The sequence below is a fragment of the Balaenoptera musculus genome, chromosome 10 (genome assembly GCF_009873245.2).
Source record: "Balaenoptera musculus isolate JJ_BM4_2016_0621 chromosome 10, mBalMus1.pri.v3, whole genome shotgun sequence".
NCBI classification, from domain to species: domain Eukaryota; kingdom Metazoa; phylum Chordata; class Mammalia; order Artiodactyla; family Balaenopteridae; genus Balaenoptera; species Balaenoptera musculus.
Window position 1 is genome coordinate 63,854 of NC_045794.1, and position 18,962 is coordinate 82,815.

The 18,962-nt window shown below is 53.5% G+C and overlaps 1 protein-coding gene across 2 annotated transcripts; it reads right to left on the reverse strand.

Moving 5' to 3' along the window:
* Positions 1–810: 810 nt before the first annotated feature.
* Positions 811–17,592, reverse strand: TUBA8 (tubulin alpha 8). Of its 2 annotated transcripts, XM_036865487.1 has the most exons (5): positions 17,180–17,341; positions 7,627–7,849; positions 6,032–6,180; positions 3,995–4,675; positions 811–1,122 (listed from the first exon to the last, which is right to left on the reverse strand). In XM_036865487.1, the coding sequence occupies exons 1-5, from the start codon at positions 17,180–17,182 to the stop codon at positions 829–831; spliced, it is 1,350 nt and encodes a 449-aa protein (XP_036721382.1). In that variant the 5' UTR covers positions 17,183–17,341; the 3' UTR covers positions 811–828. The 2 variants fall into 2 exon arrangements, with proteins under 2 accessions (XP_036721382.1, XP_036721381.1); XM_036865486.1 differs by lacking the exons at positions 6,032–6,180; positions 7,627–7,849 and having other exon boundaries at positions 3,995–4,671; positions 17,180–17,592.
* Between the last annotated feature and the right edge of the window lie 1,370 nt (positions 17,593–18,962).

The window sequence follows — 18,962 nt, forward strand, 5'->3', positions numbered from 1 at the left end:
TCCATAAAATGAGAAGAATATCCATTTTGAGATGGTTGGGGGTTAGAGATAAGGTATATGTGTATATAAAGCATAGTAGGTATTCTGCTTAAAGCCTTCCAAATTCCAAACAGAAATGTTGTGTTTCACTTAGAGAAAACCTAAACTCCTTACGTCCTCTGCAGGATTAGCCTAAGTGTGCCCTGCACCCCGTGTGGCTCTTGGTCGCATCCCTCACCTCCATCCTCTGGGGACCCTGGCCTCCTCCCTGCTCTTCACACACCCACCCGGCGTCTCTGACTCCAGAACCTCCAGGGTGGCTCCGAGCTGCACCCGGGTCTCCATGAGGCCTTTTCTGACCTCACCACCCACTTCTCCCATCACTGCTTTTTCGCTTCACAGCACTGAACACTGTCTGGAATGATCCCACTCGTTTATCTGTGTATTTACAAGGGCAGGAAATGGGCTCTTGCTTCTAACTCTAACTCTGAGAACACTCCCTTTCCAGAATCTTCCCCGCGCCCAGATCTCACCTTTCTGCTCCCCAGCCAGCAGGCTGTGTTTGGGGTGAGCCCAGCCTAATAGAGAATTTTAAATCCCGCTTAGGTCTCCGCACAGGTGTGACTGGCCTGCACCCTAACCCAGAGACAGTGACTCTCGTTTCCTTTGGTGACACGGAGCTGCGCTCCCCCACGGGAGGGTCTGGCAGAGCTCAGCGTCCGTGCTGGCCCCGTCACCCACAGGTACTGGTGTCGGGACCCAGGCTGGGGTCTGCTGCTCTAGGAAAAGTTAAACGTGCTTGGAGGGGCAGCAGGAATAAAGAGACACAGCCACGAGGAACGTTTGTATTTAAAATTCCTCCCCTTCGTTTTCTTCTTCAAAAGAATCAGTCCCCACTTCCTCATAATCCTTCTCCAGGGCAGCCAGGTCCTCCCGGGCCTCGGAAAATTCTCCTTCTTCCATCCCCTCTCCGACGTACCAGTGCACGAAGGCACGCTTGGCGTACATGAGGTCGAACTTGTGGTCCAGGCGGGCCCAGGCCTCGGCGATGGCCGTGGTGTTGCTCAGCATGCAGACGGCCCGCTGTACCTTGGCCAGGTCTCCCCCGGGGACGACCGTGGGGGGCTGGTAGTTGATGCCCACCTGGGGAACAGAGGGTGAAGATGCGGCAGTCAGCGGATAACGCAAGCTGGGGCACCTTGGTCACATGGTGGGTGGGGCAGCAGGCCTGGATGTGAAGAGGGGGATCAGGAGGTGGGACGGCGGGTGGGTAGAGAGGTGCATGTGGGAGAGAAAGCAAAAGCAAGCGGCATTGGGCCGGGAAGCTCAAGGGGAGGGGAAGGGCTGGTAGAAACCCCAGTGGGAGACTCAAGCAGACAAATGAGGGGGGTCAAGCAGGGTGGGTGTGCAGTGCCAGTAGATGGAGATTATTATAAATTCACTCCTTCCAATGGTATCTCGGGTTCCTCTTAGTTATGCTGTCAACGGGTTTAGGGTAGTTTCTCTGCCAAGGGTGAAGGGCTGTTTAAATGATCAGGGAGAGGACTTCCCTGGTGTCACAGTGGTTAAGAATCCACCTGCCAATGCAGGGGACACGGGTTCGAGCTCTGGTTCAAGAAGATCCCACATGCCGTGGAGCAACTAAGCCCGTGCGCCACAATTACTGAGCCTGTGCTCTAGAGCCTGCGAGCCACAACTACTGAAGCCCACGTGCCACAACTACTGAAGCCCTCGCGCCTAGAGCCCGTGCTCAGCAAAAAGAGAAGCCACCGCAATGAGAAGCCGGCGCACCGCAACGAAGAGTAGCCCCCGCTCGCTGCAACTAGAGAAAGCTCGCGCACAGCAACGAAGACCCAACGCAGCCAAAACTAAATTAATTAATTAATCAATTTTTAAAAAAGATCAGGGAGATATTCTCAAGCAATAAATAAAGAGATGCAAAAGGTTCTGGGGATGGTGTCAGCATTTACCAGGCCCTCTATCTCTGGGGAGTGGGGTTTCTTGGAAGAAAAGCATGGAAATCAAAGAAAGTCAGTTAAAACTCTTGCTGGATGAGCCAATCCCCCAAGCTCTGGCAGCATGGAGGGTCCTCCAAGTTGATCCAGCCCAACCTGACGAGGGGGCTACTATCCCGGAAATCTCCCTTCTCCCCACACATACCCCAAACTGGAGCCGACCCCAGGAACTCTAGGAACCTGGAAGGGGCCTCAGGTGACGACTGTGATAATACTCATGGGACACTGAGAACCATGGAGCTGGCCTCAAAATGCCTCTCCACCAGGCTACCAGGTCTTAACTGCCAATCTCTTCAATTCATAGCTTTGAAATGCACGTCCTCTGAGAGGTGGAGGTGGGAGTGGCAGCAGGCTGTACAGCCAAGGTGGGTAACCCACTAAATGAATTCACAATGATCTATCATTCCTCTTAAACAAAAGTGGCATCTTGGGGGTGGAGGTGATGCTGAGACAGGGGCAAAGGACCAAAGTGAGAAGGGAGAAGGCAATGCCACGTGACATATTTCACTAGACCAGCCAACTCTGCTCTCTTTTCAGCAGTAGCATCCCTAGACCCTGGGGAGGATGCTACAGGGTGAAGTTCAACACCATCCACCCCCACGGCATGTGCTTTTCTGAGAAGCAGCTAAAGGTTCTAGCACTGCCTTATCTTTCTGGTCATAACCCCAGAGCTTCAGCTTAAAATAAACGGGCGAGAATACAGGGGCATCTCCTTTTTTGTTAATTTCTCCACCACCCTCATATCTCATTCTTTTTTTTTTTTTTGCCTATTCATTTTACTACTAGCTTGTTTTGTTGCTTGTTTCCATTTGAAAGGAAAAAACCCAACAACTTGGGGGAAGATCCTGAATGTTTTCGCAAGAGTCACCAGAACTGCCACATAAAAATAGGCACAGTCCAGGGGAAAGGATTCTGTACGTGGCTGGGAGCAGAGCAGGGTGGGGAACGCTCCCCGCCGTCAGCCTCTCGGCCGAGAAGCCAGCATGAGGTGTCTTGTTTCCGTAAGTCCCAGCAGGGAAAACTGAGATGTGCTCATCTCTGTCTCAAGCAACTGTCACAACCACCTCTGGTGTTCAGCAAACCTCTAAATTATTAAAGGCCTGCCAGGGGTCTAATAACATGAATGGTGGCAGCTGCTTTGATGGTGGACTCGGATGAGACCGTGGGACACAGGACAAAGCAGTCAAGCAGGCACGAGTGCAGGGGCAGCTGCCTGCCTGGCCAGGGCGACTCGGGGGGGTGGCTTCCAATGCTCGACACCTTCTGGTCCTGGGACCTGGGGGCCTTCCCTGGCTATTCTGTACCCACACCAACCCTCAGAATCTGGTGTTCCCCAGACTGCAGACCTACAACAGGCTCCCAGCTCACTCCCGGTTAGTGGAAATGTTAGGGCTTCATAATGTGAATCACAACCATATGATAACCATGAAATTTCTTATCCTTACTCTAAACTGATGAAAACTTACTTACAAGGCGAATAATTTTTCAAAATAAACTGGGGAGAGAAGAACATATCTTTTGTTGGAGGAGGGAGTTACACCTCTCCGGCAACTGGAATAATCTGGTTACTGCATTCTCTGATCTACTGTCGGATCAGAGCCACTCCCACCCCATCATCCTCTTCATCCCACTTGCACACAAGTTCATCCTAGCCCCGTTCACTCCTCCCTGTAAGAGAAAAGTCCTTTCTGCCTGACCTTTGAGATGTTTGCAGATCTCAGGGCAGGAGCAAGTAGAGCCCTTCTCCCTACTGCACTAGCGCCCTCCCCCTCTCCCAATAATCCTCTCAGAATCTCTCCTGACCTAAAATAAGTGAATGAACAAATTAATGAATGAAATCAGTGTTACATTTGGCTGAAGTCCCTCTTCCCATCTCACCCCAAAGCTCCCAGGGAATGTGTATCAGTCCAAGACCCTGAGTTTCCACCTCTTTCTCCCCATCCTTGGTCTCTCCCTCTGCTTCTCTAGTTATCTGTCTCCACTGAGTCACCAGCTCTCACCTTGAAGCCTGTGGGACACCAGTCTACAAACTGGATGGTCCTCTTGGTCTTGATGGCGGCAATGGCGACGTTCACATCCTTGGGCACCACGTCCCCCCGGTAGAGCATGCAGCAGGCCATGTACTTGCCGTGACGGGGGTCACACTTCACCATCTGGCTGTTGGGCTCGAAGCAGGAGCTGGTGATCTCGGCCACGGAGAGCTGCTCGTGGTAGGCCTTCTCAGCAGAGATGATGGGCGCGTAGGTGACCAGGGGGAAGTGGATGCGGGGGTAGGGCACCAGGTTGGTCTGGAACTCGGTGAGGTCCACGTTGAGGGCACCATCGAAGCGCAGGGAGGCCGTGATGGAGGACACGATCTGGCTGATGAGGCGGTTGAGGTTGGTGTACGTGGGCCGCTCGATGTCCAGGTTGCGCCGGCAGATGTCGTAGATGGCCTCGTTGTCCACCATGAAGGCACAGTCCGAGTGCTCCAGGGTCGTGTGCGTGGTCAGGATGGAGTTGTAGGGCTCCACCACGGCCGTGGACACCTGCGGGGCCGGGTAGATGGCGAACTCCAGCTTGGACTTCTTGCCGTAATCCAGGGAGAGGCGCTCCATCAGCAGAGAAGTGAAGCCGGAGCCGGTGCCGCCCCCGAAGCTGTGGAAGATGAGGAAGCCCTGCAGGCCTGAGCAGGCATCTGTCTGGGAGCGGAGGACACAAGACAAGGCTCTGAGGACTCCCTCACGGGCCTCTCTGTCTGCCCCACTCTACCCCTCAACATTGTCAAGTGGGTGAAATCAAAACAGCCTTGAAGGAGTAAGGAAACACAAAGGAGCCTCGGCGGGCTTGGGAGGAACCGCTAAAATACGGGCAGCAAACCTGCACACACCTCCGGGTCCATGAAGCTTCCAGCCCAGTGGCCTGGTTGGACCAGGAATGAGCTTCCAGAACCACGGTGGTTAATGACTTTGCCCCATGAGGGCCCCAGCTCCTTGCCCACTTCCCCAGCCCTAGTCATTTGATCTTGCGGGAACTGCAGACCTACACATCCTAGCCCAACCTTGGAAGGTGGCTCAGGAAGATAAGTGGGTCAGAGAACCTGAGATTTAACATCAACTTTGCCACTTCCGAGTTGTAAAAATTCGAGCAAGTTACTGAACCCTCCAGACTCGTGTTTCTTCTTGATTAAAGTGAGGACAGTAAAAAATATTTATCTCATGAGGTTACTGTGATAATTAAGCAAGGACCTGACAGTTAGCTCTCAGCAGAACTAAGAGAATTCATAGGTCACAGAACCTCCCCATTGGCCGTGATCTATGACTGTGTTCAGTCCCGTGGTTCTGAACTTTGGGGGTCACAGACGGCTCTGAGACGGATGAACCCCACTAGCCCTCCTCTAAACAGAAAATTCGGCATTCTTAGCTCCCAAGTAAAGAACCCCTGATCAAGCCCAACCTTTTCCGTTGTACAGATTAGGAAAGGGGGCTCAAGTAGACAAGTGACCCACCCTGAGCTTTCTAGTCAAACCAACCCGGTTCAGATCCTGACTTGGCCACTTTCTAGCTGTGGGACCCAGACCAAGTTACTGAACCATCCTGGCCCTCAATCTCCTCATCTGTAAAGTTCAAGGACAAGACCTCCTTTGTATCATTATTTAGGGGATTAAACGAAGGAACGTATTTGACACTGGTAATGGCGTTTGTAAGCACTGAAATAGATCAACGATCTTCCTCTTCTCTTCCAAGTTAAATGCTTTGTTAACCTGTGCTGCCAGGAAGCAAAGAGCTTCGCCTTTCTCACACCTGGAATTTCCCCAGACACCACCGTAGAGCATCTGTAAGTGCTACCGGGGCATCACCTGGAGGGCAGCCCACAATGTCCAGCCAGAGGAAGGGGCGCCAGCCCTGTGAATGCCTCTTACAGAACATAAGCAGAAATTCCCAAATCTTAGGCATTTATCCTGCAGCCGGGGGGTCACATGCCTCCACCCAGCCTGTTCAGAGAGGTGGATCCCAGCGCGTCCAGCTCAGCAGCTCCCTGCCCTTGTAAACACGCACCAGCTTGCGAATGCGGTCCAGCACCAGGTCGATGCTCTCCTTGCCCACCGTGTAGTGGCCCCGCGCGTAGTTGTTAGCTGCGTCCTCTTTTCCTGTGATCAGCTGCTCTGGGTGGAACAGCTGGCGGTAGGTTCCTGCCCGAACCTCATCTACCAAGAGAGCGGACCATCAGTCTTACTACCTGGTTCCCAGAAGAGACGGCTCCCTCCCCTCTAGAATACACATGGCACCCCTACCTACTGAACTCCACTGAGGTGGAACCAGACAACCCTATCATACATCTGCAAGGCTAAGAGAATTCCAGGGTAACACAGGCACTAACAGAGCCAGAAGCCTGGGACTCAAGCAGCAATGAGAAGCCAGCTGCTCTACTGGCTGGACCTTAAAAAGCCTTGGGTTTACAAAGCTGGCCAAACACCAAAGTTGACTGACTCTTCCCCCTGGACCCACAAGGCTTCCCTCTTGTTTTTCATTCATGCTGCAAAATTCACCCCGGAATTTAACCCGATTTCACTTGCATCCAAATGTTCCAGGGACACAGAGAAAGATTCAGAATGATATGCCTGGCTCCTAGGCTCTCCCGGAATTGTCCCAGCTCTAACCTCCATCTCTGGTGGCAACAATACATGTCAGGCATTAGAGATACTGCAGAACAACTCTGAAGCAAAGCTATGTTCCAGGCTCCAGAAGAGCCGGAGCCCAAGAGAGGCCGTGGGGCCGGGGGCTCTGCTCACCTCCAGGGTCCACACAAAGTGGACACACGGCAGCCCAAGGTGCCTCAGGCCCCACCTACAGCCCCTCTCCTCTACAGGGTCCCTCTGCTCCCCCAGGGAAAGCACCCATCTATGCAGTGGCCCGGGAAGCTCATCTGCCCTTTCTGTATTTGTACAAGTGTCCATGGGATAGAGGGCCTGGGGTCTGTGGCCCTAGAAACAGTGTTCAGGCACCGCAGGCAGTGCCCAGACATCCCTGGGGGACTTGTCCACCTTCGCTGGTGAGCAGACTTTGAAGATGAGAAAATCCTGATGAAGAGCGAGGACTGACCCAGGGGGTCCTGGGGCCGGGGGAGCTGGGAGAGCAAGAATCCTGCCCCAACACAAGTCAGAATTCCTGTTCCCTAAGATCCAGATGAGGTTCATTCTAACCTACGGCAGCCTCTGGCTGTAAGAGAGAGTGCCTGCTGCGATTTCGTCTCGTGTGCAAGATGCTGCAAGGTTCTACCAGGCCGCCGGGACAGACCGCAATTACCGTAGGATCGGAAACATACACTTTGGGAAACTGACTGTTTGAGGGCGTCTTATAATTTCTGAAATTATTTGTATTTTGACCCTTAGTATTTAATGAACAATCTCGGCAATGTCGGTCTGTCTCAGCAGATTTCAGTGGAGAGCGCTAGGTTGGAGCTTTAATGGGGAGCAGAGATCTGTGATCCCCACTTGAGATCCCGAGACTGCGGAGAGCTCTAGGAGCCAAGAGTCATGTGGTGGGGGGCTCCGGATGAGCCACCCCTTCCACGTGGAGATCTGCTTCCCCAGCCACCACAGCCTCTGCAGTCCGGTGCTGTCCCTGTGCCGGGGACCCTGGCCCACACTCACCCACCACGGTGGGTTCCAGATCGACCATGACGGCCCGGGGCACGTGCTTCCCGTTGCCAGTCTCGCTGAAGAAGGTGGTGAAGGAGTCGTCGTCCTGGACCTTGCTGGCCTGCGTGCCAAAAGTGCCATCGGCCTGGATGCCGTGCTCCAGGCAGAAGAGCTCCCAGCAGGCATTGCCGATCTGGACCCCTGCTTGGCCCACGTGGACGGATATGCATTCCCGCTGCGGGGAGAGAGCAGCCCGGTCAGAGCCCCAGCCCGGCCGCGCCTCTGCCCCAGACCCCCAGGCCCCCAGGCCCCCAGGCCCCCACCTCTGAGGACTTGTCCATCCCTGGCACTCGACCGGCAGGACACCCATGCCTCCCGCCATGCCATGCCCCAGCCACGTGGGGTCTGGGCACCACAGCATCTGGATCAAGACTCGGTTCCAAAGAAGCACCACAGCTTTGTGGTTTGCTGTAAAGATTGCTTTCCAGGGTTAATCCTTTGTGTCAAGAAAAGGAAAAAGAGGGCAGCTGCGTAGAGGAAACTGGGCTAACTCCAAACCACGAGACTCTTGCATGGATGGAGCCGGTCAAAGGATGAACCAGTGAGAACAGCAGGAACCACCCCCAAATCCACTGCCGTGGCCGGTGCAGTGCTCACGTTCCTGCTGCAGCCTGAGTCTCCCAGACGCCGCCACACACACACGCACGCACACACACACACACACACACACGCACACACGCACGCTCCCCATCTCCGCATCACAGAACAGAGAAACACCCATGGGGGAATGTACTTTGGAGTCTGTATCATGGGTGTCATTAGTGTTCTGGCTACAAATGTAGGAATAAGAAAGGATCAGTACGTCAGCAAGGGAGGGCTGGGAGGGGACAAAGTAGGCGCCTCCTGAACTCTAAGTGACTGGAAAGTTCCTCTGTGGCCACCATAACCTGCTCCTTCGCCCACGTCGGGCCAAGTGCTAAATAAAGTTGACCTTTAGAGTGTCCTTTTCTCCATGTTACTTTGGTGTGAAGCTGCAGTTACCTGATTGGTCCTGGTACTAACAGCTTAGGATGGGGAGGGGTGTGCGTGTTTGTGTTGTGTACATTCGTGTGGTGTGTGTGTGTGTATATATGTGTAAGTGTGTGTGTGTGGATGTGAGTGTGTGCGTGTGTGTTATGGTTCTGCTGGGACGGTGTACTCATCACCCCCAACACCCCACCAGGGAAGCAGGGGTCCCGCAAGGAGACTGTGTGCTCGAGACGGAGCTGGGCAGGGAAGCACGTGCCTGGTGTGTGGGCTTCTATTCTTAACCGTGACGACCTGGCATTTTCCAGCTCCGGGGAACCCAAGCCAGGAGCAGAGCCTCCAGAGACCGTGGCTGGGCATGGGGTATGGGACTCCTGGGACCCTGGGGCTCCCTGGGTGTGGGCGCAGGGAAGCCAGCGGTGTCAGGAGCCGGTGCCCTAACACTTGTACAACGTGGCACTGCTCCACACCTGTCTCTGTGTCCTGGCCTCTGTGCTTCTGTGAGCCTGGTGGCCAGGAAAGGGCTTTGCTCACAGTCACCCACACCCCAGGGCACAAATCTTGCCTCTCAAGTTACGTGCTGTGCTGTGTGACCTGGGCTGAGTTACGTAAACCCCCTTCACCTGAAAAGCATAAGTGACCGTGATCGTTTTTGTTGCGGTTGTCCTTATCTTTATCCTTATCATTATGCATTTTCATTATTGGAGCTTCACTCCCCACCTGGAAGAGGCACACGTGGAAAGCCGGAGACCTCAGGCTACGTTCCCCTCACAATGAAAGGACTTTATCTTCAGACTCAATTCAGGCCTAAGGCAGCAGGGTCCTTCTCCCAGGAACCCCCCATAACCAGCAGCTACCAACCAGACCACACCTTCACAAGCAGCTGTGGCTTCCTCGGGGGGGTGTGAACTGAGGGGACCCTGGAGAGACCTGAAAGGAGCAGGTGCCACATGTTGTCCTGTGACCCCACCCCCCAACCATCCTCCAGGCATCCCCTGGGCCCTTCTGGAAGGATACACGGGTATTTCAGGAAGATCAAGGGTCAGAGGAGGAAGAGTAAAGGATCTCAGTGTCCTGAAAACCAGCAACGTGGTGATACAGAGGTTTTCACACCCCTTTAACCTCATGCTAGTCAATGTGCCAGTCTCCACAGATGAAATCAGTCACACACACACACACACACACACACACACACACACTCCTTAGGAGGAGCAGTTTTCCCTGTTACACTAATTCACAAGAGTAACCGGAGGTATAAGATAGACTCAGAAGCAACTGATGGGTCCACAGGTGCCTCCAGAAGCGGCCTCTCAGTGCCATTCTCCACCAGCAGGAGCCAGGGCTCCCTGGAGGGTGGGGTTCCAGGTCTGGGACAAGGGATGCACAGGATGACCTGGAACGTCGTTGGGGGCCTGAGAGAATAGACGCCGGAAGGTCTCAGACACCAACCAGACGAGGCTCCCATGGCCAAAGGTGAAACAATCTGAGGGTCAAAAAGAGGAACAGCGGCAGTCGACTGAAACAGGATGAACACGTAAAAATCTCCATGTCCTTCGCGTTATTAAGAAAGAAAACTCCCACTAAAGAAACTCATTTGTCCCCATCCAAACAGCCCTTTTGAGGAGGGAAAGCTCTTTTTTTAAAACAGAAGACTCCCAGCTAGTCAGTGTAGAAAGAATGATATATTAAGAAATATTGCATGTTAGAGTTTCTGATTACATAACTGATTTGGATAAGGATTGATGGGGAACTAGATATTCACACAGTGCCAAAGAATCACTGTTACTTAGGTTACTTGTGTGTCACAAGGGGAAAATAACTGCAACGGTCACCAGCCTCTGACACTGGGTTGGATCATAAACCCCACAATAGTGAGATAACCTCATGTGATGCAGTAGGACACACATGACACCTCCCATGAAGGCTTCTTGTCAAAAATACTCAGCCTTAACGTATTACACCCTTTATATGTAGCTCCCACTTTATAGAAAACACAGGGGTCAAAGGGATAAGGGACATTGCGAGAAAACAACATGAATCCAGAAGGTGAGACATTTTACAGGGAAATTGACCCAATCTTTTTAACTCATGAAAAACAAAGGTGAAGGAGGGACTGACCCACATCAAGAGGAACTTAAGACACATAACATCCACATGGAGTATGTGAATTTTAACTGAATTCTGGTTTGAACAAATCAAAATATGGCGTGGGGGGGACTTCCCTGGCGGCGCAGTGGTTAAGAATGAATCTGCCTGCCAGTGCAGGGGACACGGGTTCAAGCCCTGGTCCGGGAAAATCCCACATGCCGCGGAGCAACTAAGCCCGTGCGCCACAGCTACTGAGCCTGCGCTCTAGAGCCCGTGAGCCACAACTACTGAGCATGCATGCCACAACTACTGAACACAAACACAGCAGGTAAAGTAAATATGGCAGAAAAATAGTAATTATTAAATTATTAATAGTAATTATTAAAAATTATTATCAGGCTGGATATATGGGTGGCGATACACTACCGTACTTCTCTGAAGGTTTGACGGTTTTCATACTAAAATGACAAAAATTAAAGAAAGGAAACAGAGTAAGAGCCAAGTGAGGGCTCCCCTCACCCTAATGACCCATCGCAAAGGGCCAGGCTCTTCCTGTCCCTTTTCACTTCGTCATTGATTCAACTAACAATGACCAAGAGCCCAGTTTGTTGGGGCAAATGAGAACTTTAAAGTTACGTGAGGGCGGAACTTCCCTGGCGGTCCAGTGGTTAGGACCCGGGTGCTCTCACTCTCGGGGCCAGGGTTCAATCCCTGGTTGGGGAACTAAGATCCCACAAGCCACGCAGCACGGCCTAAATAAATTAATTAATTACATAAAGTCATATGAGGAAATCACCAGTGAAATGAAAAGTTAGGTGAGCCCCCTCATTTAATGGTGCTAAGGTCTGTGCACCATTTGCACCTGCTGTGAGGGGACAAGGACCCCACGGTTCCTCTGGCCACTCTGCCTCGTTGCCATCCCTCCTTCCTGCCTGGAGGTTCTACACGGGAAAACGCAAAGCACCCCCAGTGCTGACGGCCTGGGGGCCGGCCCTCATGCCCAAGACAGGTCACCCATCTGCCATGACCAGGGACATTATGTGAGCTCAGAGCCTACAGGATTCTAGAGCTGGGCTGGCCTCACGGATCACCGAATATGATTCCCACCCCATTATTTTACAGGTGAAAAAGCTGAGACTCAGAAAGGTAAAGGGGCAGACTGGAAATTTCACAGGGAAAGAGCCTGGCCCCAATCCAGGTCTTCTGACCTCGGCCCGAGTCCTCTCCTTGACACCACCCACCCCCTGCCTCGTTTGCACTCTTAACCCCCAGGGCCCTGGTGGGTCACATCTACAGCAGCACAAGCCTGATAGCAGAGAGCAAGGCAAGCTTGGATGGCAAACCTCCAAACCAAAGAAAGCTCCATCGCAGAGAGAAACAGAAGGGCTCACGGTGGGAGCCTCTGAAAATGGGCCACCCTCCCTGGAAGACCAGGACTGTTTCTCCGGGTGGTGTGTGCCAAGGCCGGGGCCGGAGAGGAGGAGCTGACTCAGCAGAGGGTATTTACATCATGTGTTTGCTCCAAACTCATGTTTCAGATTCCCTCTCTGGCTGGGCAGAGCTCCTGCTTTCTCTCCCACACTGTTCCTCCCTCAGTTCTATTTTGACTCTGGGCTTGTAGGGCTCAGGCCAGCTTTCTGCTCCTGGGCCCCTGTGAGATGAAGGGGGTCCCGCCTGTGCTGCTGGAGCCTCCGGCCCAGCAGTCCAGAGGGTGAAGGTGAGGGAGCTGGAGAGACCTAACACAGGAGCGCCCTTCCTCGAGGAAAGCATGACACCCCTCCCCAGACCTAGTGCTGGGTGGCTACCAAAGTGACCTGCTCTGTTGGCTCCTGCAGCACAGAGCTACTGTCGTTGTCTGCAAGAAGGCATCAGGAGGGACTGGGCCAACTCCCACTCACCCTTCAAGTCGCTCATTAATCATCCCCTCCTGCAGAAGGTCTGGAAGGCCCCGCACCAGCCGGGGCCCCACGGCGCGCTCCCTCAGCCCCCGCCTCCCCATCACTGCTCTACTGCACGGCTCCTAGCCGCTCTTTTGCTTTTCTGACTTCCCCGGTGGAGAGCAAGGAGCCCCCATTTCCTGGCCAGATACCCAGCATCGAGTACAGGGCTCGAGTGCAGCAGGGGTAATTGGAAAGAAAACCCTGCCGAGGCTTAGAGTCTATCTAACAAGGAGGGGAGTGGCCAGGGCCTGAGAGGCAACAGGAGCTCAAAGGAGAAAAGACAGCTTGCAGCTTGGTTTCCCCGAGCAGGAATATTTGCAGACATGTTGGAGAATGTAGATGTGCCAGCAGGTTTTTCAGCTGGATTTTGGAGCAGTGTGAACGAGATGCGGGAGAATTTAGGGCAGGTCCCACAAACTGCTTAGTTTGTCCGAAGCGCAGGCTTGTGAAGGCAGAGCGGAAGCAGCGTCAGAGCTGCCCACGAGCGTCCTCCCCGGGGAGGGTGCCCAGTTCTGCAGGACGGCAGAAGAAAGACACTCCAGAACCTGACAGTCCTCTTACAACTCCACTGCCAGAAATCTTTCCTGAGGCCAACCTTACATTATTTCTGCTTTAATGGTAATCGTTTCCTTTTTATTTGCTCTCAGAGGACTCAGATCAGCTCACTGCAATCCTCTGCAGAAGGAGGCTTTGTAGCTTTAAAAATAGTTTTGAACTATCACAAAACAGTGAAATTGGCATATTATCTTGGAAGGAACCTGACAGTGCAGGCCAGTGAAAACCTGAGACCAGGCCACATACCCCAACCACCTGTGGGTCAAGGGCCACACAGTTGCCTTCAGGAAGCATATTTTTAGACCCAATTACTTCTAGCTGTCAGGCTAGGATAATAAATCACCTACACTTCAGGATCTAGGTCAGAGATGACAGGTAAAAAGTAGAGCCAGTGTTCCAGAGGGATAATTAAAGTAAGAACAATGTGGTTCACGAAAGATTGCACTATCTCTGCTCAAAATCCTTCAATTAGAGCATATTTGGACTCAAAGAATAGATAGCAAGCCAGAAACAGCAGGAACAGAGTCGACCTAAGTTAACATCAGGCTGCAGGCACTGCAGCAGGGCAGCAACAGGGGTGGCAGAGACGGCCCTCGGGAGTGGCCAGGGCTGGTCGTAGACTCCTAGACTCTCTAGACCCTTCGAGGCCAAAGGCCCTTGAGCTTCAGCCGACACTGGGGTCAGGTGCCGGAGAGAGTGAGCAAGTGTTAATCTGCCGCACACGGTGCCCACTCTCCTCCTGGTCTCTTCATCTGGAAGAAATTCTAACAGGACGCCACCGACGGGGGACGTCAGCCACAAAGGCCACAGACAGTCCTGTCAGTCCCTTGGTGGCCAAAGGGAAGGAGCAGTGGGTCTACTCTGCCCCCAAGAGCCACATCCTTCCACCCACCCCATCACTAGCCCTGTACTCACTAGCTCTTTCCTCCTCAAAAATTACTGCAACTTTCCCTCTTCCTCTCAAGGTCACTGAGGTCACTGAGCCGCAGCACCACTCCCGGGCTCTGCGTGGGCCCGACCGTAGCCCAGACGCTCCCTGTGGACACGGTGCCTGGGGGTGGGGCCTCCGCTGCCACTCGGAGCATGTGCCCAGGGACCTCTGGGGACCCGCACTTAGTGACCGCAGCCCCCGGGGGGCTCGGAGTCGGAAGATAAGCCCGGACCCTGTGGGGCTCAGCCACGCCGCCCGCTCAGGGCGTCTGCAGAGGCCTGTGGACTCGGAAGCAGCATCCACCTCGCGCCCAGGACACTCTCCCTTCTAGCTGCCCATTTCTGCAGGAAGACAGGCTCTTTGTTGCCATCAGATGCCAGTTCCCACCTGAACTCACGGGCCCGCCCCACCAGGAGGAGTGCAGTTGAGGAGGCTGTGCTCTCAACTCCCCCCGTGCACCACAGACACGTTCTCTGAGGCCTGGAATCACCGACACCAAAGAAGGTGTCACAGTCTCAGTTCCCAGGAGAACTGCTTACCAGAGGGACCCTGGGAGCAGATGGGAATGCTCAGTTACAGGGTTAGTTCTAAAATCCTCACCTAGAAACTACAGAAATGCTGCATCCATCCTCAACACGGGCAGTCTTCCCCAACCCTCAGGAGGGAAGCCCAGCCACTGGAGGAAGGCAAGTCCTTTCAGCACGGGTGGAACTCTGGGTCCAGGTGTGCACATGTGTCAGCCTAGCCTTGCAGGAACGAGTCAAGGGGTTTTAAAAAAGAGGTTCTGGGGACTTCCCTGGTGGTGCAGTGGTTAAGAATCCTCCTGCCAACGCAGGGGACACGGGTTTGAGCCCTGGTCCAGGAAGATCCCACATGCCGTGGAGCAACTAAGCCCGTGTGCCACAACTGCTGAGCCCATGTGCCACAACTACTGACGCCCACCCGCTCTAGGGCCTGCATGCCGCAACTACTGAGCCCACGTGCTGAAATTACTGAAGCCTGAACGCCTAGAGCCCGTGCTCCGCGACAAGAGAAGCCACCGCAATGCAATGAGAAGCCCTCGCACCGCAACAAAGAGTAGCCCCTGCTCGCCACAACTGGAGAAAGCCTGCGCACAGCAACGAAGACCCAACGCAGCCAAAAATAAATGTAAATACATAAATAAATTTAGATTCTGTGAGTGTGAAATGGTCAATAAAAAATGTTTTCCCATCAAGACAGCGCTGCCCATGTACATAAATATTCCAAATAGAACCTGCTATACAAAATTCAGTGTTTCAAAATAAAGATATTCTCTTTCCAAAATATTCAGCCATAGGTTTTCAGTTAAACATCTTTCAAATTCTTTAGCACATTTAAAATAAGGTTTTACTTTACATTTTTTGGTTTATTAGGTATTTTCAGAAACTGGCCTATTGAATGCACGTTGAAGTTTGCTCAGAGAGCTGGATTAGGATCATGGGATCCCCTCTAAGACTCACTACGGCTCTCAGGTCGGAATTAAAACATGCAAGAGACAGCACTTTGAAAATTATAAAGCACTAGCTACATGCTAGATATTATAAATATTAAATATCAAATCTTGAGTATGCTGCCTAGGATTTGCTTCAAAATAACAGGGAGAGAGGGGGAAGGGGAGTAAATGAAGCAAGACTCATCATAAGTAGATAATGTTGAAATTAGATGAGGCATATACAGGGGTTCATTATAACACTCTTCTTTTGTATATGTTTAAAATATGTTTTATATCTCTGTATAAAAAGGTTAAAATAGTAAAGCTAGGTGGAGCCTTGAAAATTTGAACCATAAGCCCTCTTCATTTTGTAGATGAGAAAAACCACTTCAGAGAGGTTAAGTGACTTTCTTGAAGTCACACATCTAGCTGCAGAGACAGGAGCCAAAACTCTGAACTCCCAGCTCAGCTCCTTCCGTGGCCCCGCACCAGGGGCCTCAGGCAGGAGTGGATTCCTCTGGCCACGAGGAGGCTGCTCTGGGGAGGGAGGGTGCCGGACAGACCTGGACTAGACTCAGCAGAGCTGGGGCCAGAGCCAGGGGCCCTGGGCACTCTCCAGAACGAACAGAGGCCGGGAGGAGGGCAGTCCTCACCTGTCTTTCTGGTCACTGACACCGGGGCAAGAGTGCAGAAAGCCTGACCTTGGCCTGTGAGACTGCTCGCTCTGCCCCCTTCCCCACCCAACCTTTCCACCCCCCTCCCAGTGGCCCAGACAGCCGGGCTCTGGACGAGGAGATTTCTGGGTTTCCAGGCGTCCGGGCAAATGTATTGGAGGCAAATTTTACCCAGCCCAGGGCGCAGGGGGTGAAGGGAGGAGGTGGGGGAGGTCCTCTCCAGCAAGTAAGTCCGCGAAGGAGATGGACAGACCAGAGGCCAGGGTAGGACACCACAGGTCTGAAGCCCACCCCACCCCCGGCCTTCCGGAGGGAGAGCCCTGTGGGCCAGAGTCCTCTGGCTTGGACCCCTGGAAAAACTGGGGAGTTGGAGCGGGTGCCGGGGGCCTGGGAAGCCCAAACCAGATGGCCGGGGTAGGGAAAGGAGAACGAGGCCCCCAGGCGTAGGGCTGTGACGCCCTAAGTCCCCTGACACGTTCGGGGCTCTGTCACATTTGGCTGGGTGTAGGGACCTGACCGCCCACGACCTCAGCCGCCGGGAATCCCTGGACTGCCTGCCCCTCCCCGACTCGGATTCCGGAGTTGCCCCAAGGTGATGCCTCAGAGCCTCACCTCTTCTGCGCGGGGCCCCCATGTCCCCCTTCCCCTCACCTGAGTGCGCAAATCTCCCTTGGGTCCCTTTAAGGGGCGACTCGCCCCCTACGAGAAGGGGCACTGGCACCGGCTTGTCCTCCGCCCGAGGGTACGAACCCCTCGACCCTGAACTGACACCCCCAGGAGACTTCGAACTCCGCAGATCCAAAGCGATGGCTGCTAGCCCCCGCGTAGACGCGGCCCTGCGCTGGGCGCCGCGTGCCCCCAACCCCCAGCGCACCGCGCCCCGGCCCGGCAGGCTCACCATCGCGGCCGCTCCCGTAGCCCGCTCGCTCCCGGCTGGGCCTGCCCACTCCAACTGCTCCAGATACAGCCGCCTCCGCTGTTGTGACACCAGGCGGGAGGGGGCCGGGGACAGACACGCTGGGCCAGCAGCTGCCCTGCAGCATCACAGTGCCGGCGAGGGAGGGACCGGGCAGGTCACAATCGCTCCTCCCCGCCCACCCGCGGCTCGGGTCCCCGGCGCCGTCCGCGCGGGGTTGCGCGGCTGGGCTCCAGGTTCCCACGCTATGCTCTGTGGGATCAGCCTTTGTAACTCCAGCCGCTTAGGAAAGAAATGTAAAGTGCTGTTAGAATAAACGTTCACGGTCCCCAAACTTTCATCCTCTTCCTGCGGCCAAACACTAGCTGCGCCAGGAAGGACCGGCCCAGGCAGGAAAGGCACCTGCTTGGGGCTCAGCTCGCGCAGTCACCCCCAACCCGGGGGAGTGCAGGAGTGGTGGGGCAGGGTACCCGGTGGGAGGGACAGGCTCCGAGCTCAGCTCTGCTGCCGCTCGTCAGCCTGTGCTGAGTGGGGGGTGGAGCCTCTGCTCTGAAGCCCGATGCACCTCCATCAAGGCCGGCCTGGCTACTGGGGGATTAACTGAGATAAGAATTCGTGAGACCCTAGCAGGTGCTCAGGGCGTCCTCTGTTCCTGCTTCTACTCCTCCCTCCACCATTATTTTCAAGTTTCTTTCTTGATTCATTTCTCATCACTCCCTCTTCCTACTTTTTTTTTTTTTTTTTCCTCTTCCTACTTTTAAGCCCAAAACGTGCACAAGGATACCAGGATTCTGGCTGCCTCTTTGCTCAGTAATAAGCCTTCCTCTTGGTGGCCACAAGTGATGCTGAAGGGCCAGGGGCTTGCCCCGCTTCCCCTGGTTGGAGGGGGTGGGGACAATGGGTCTGGGCCTCTCTTCACACTTCAGATTTTGTCCACCTTACTGAACTTCCCTCACTCTCCCCTCCCCTCCCCAGTTTAGTGGTGGGCAGGGCCGACATTGATCCTTGGTCTCAGTGCAAACTTCCCCACCAGAGTCCATTCAGTGCTAAAGAGCAAAGGCACTTCTGTCTCCTCTCCCGCTCTCCTCAGGCCCCGACCACCAACCCCATGTCACTCCAGGCAAATCCGTGGCTTTTCTGCAAGGTATTACCACATAGAGCTGCTCTGGCCGGACGTGGCGACTCGCCAAGTGTCCAAGCACAAACACAGATTCACTTTCCCTTCCCTTCCCGACAGGTGCCTATCTCCGGCCAGTAGAGAGTGAGAATACTTTATTTTATTTTATAGCAATTTGTTCTGCTGAGCACCCATTCCTATAGTTTCCTATTTATACTATGAGTTTCTAGAGGACGGGACACGTGTCTTAATCATCTTTGCATTTGAGAGAGTCTCAGACACAATGCTTTACCCATCGATACATACAGTGCTTAGTAAACTATGAGTTGACTTTTGTCTATCTTATAATGTAAGATCCTAAAAATTGAGAATCATGATTAAGCTAACTGCCAAGCACATGGTAAATGCTCAATAAAGGATGATGACTATTATCAACTATGTATTTATCTCTCTTCCAAACTCCCAGAGTGTACATTTATCACTTTATCACTTCCACTACATTTATCACTTTCCACTTTGGATTCTTGGTATGTGTACGTGTGCATGTGTTTAAGTATTCCTATAAAACTGGTACACCTTGAAGGCAGGGGTTGTTATTCATCTTGGTTCCCTCCCCCTCAAAAGTAGCCAGTCAAGTGCATCAAAGAT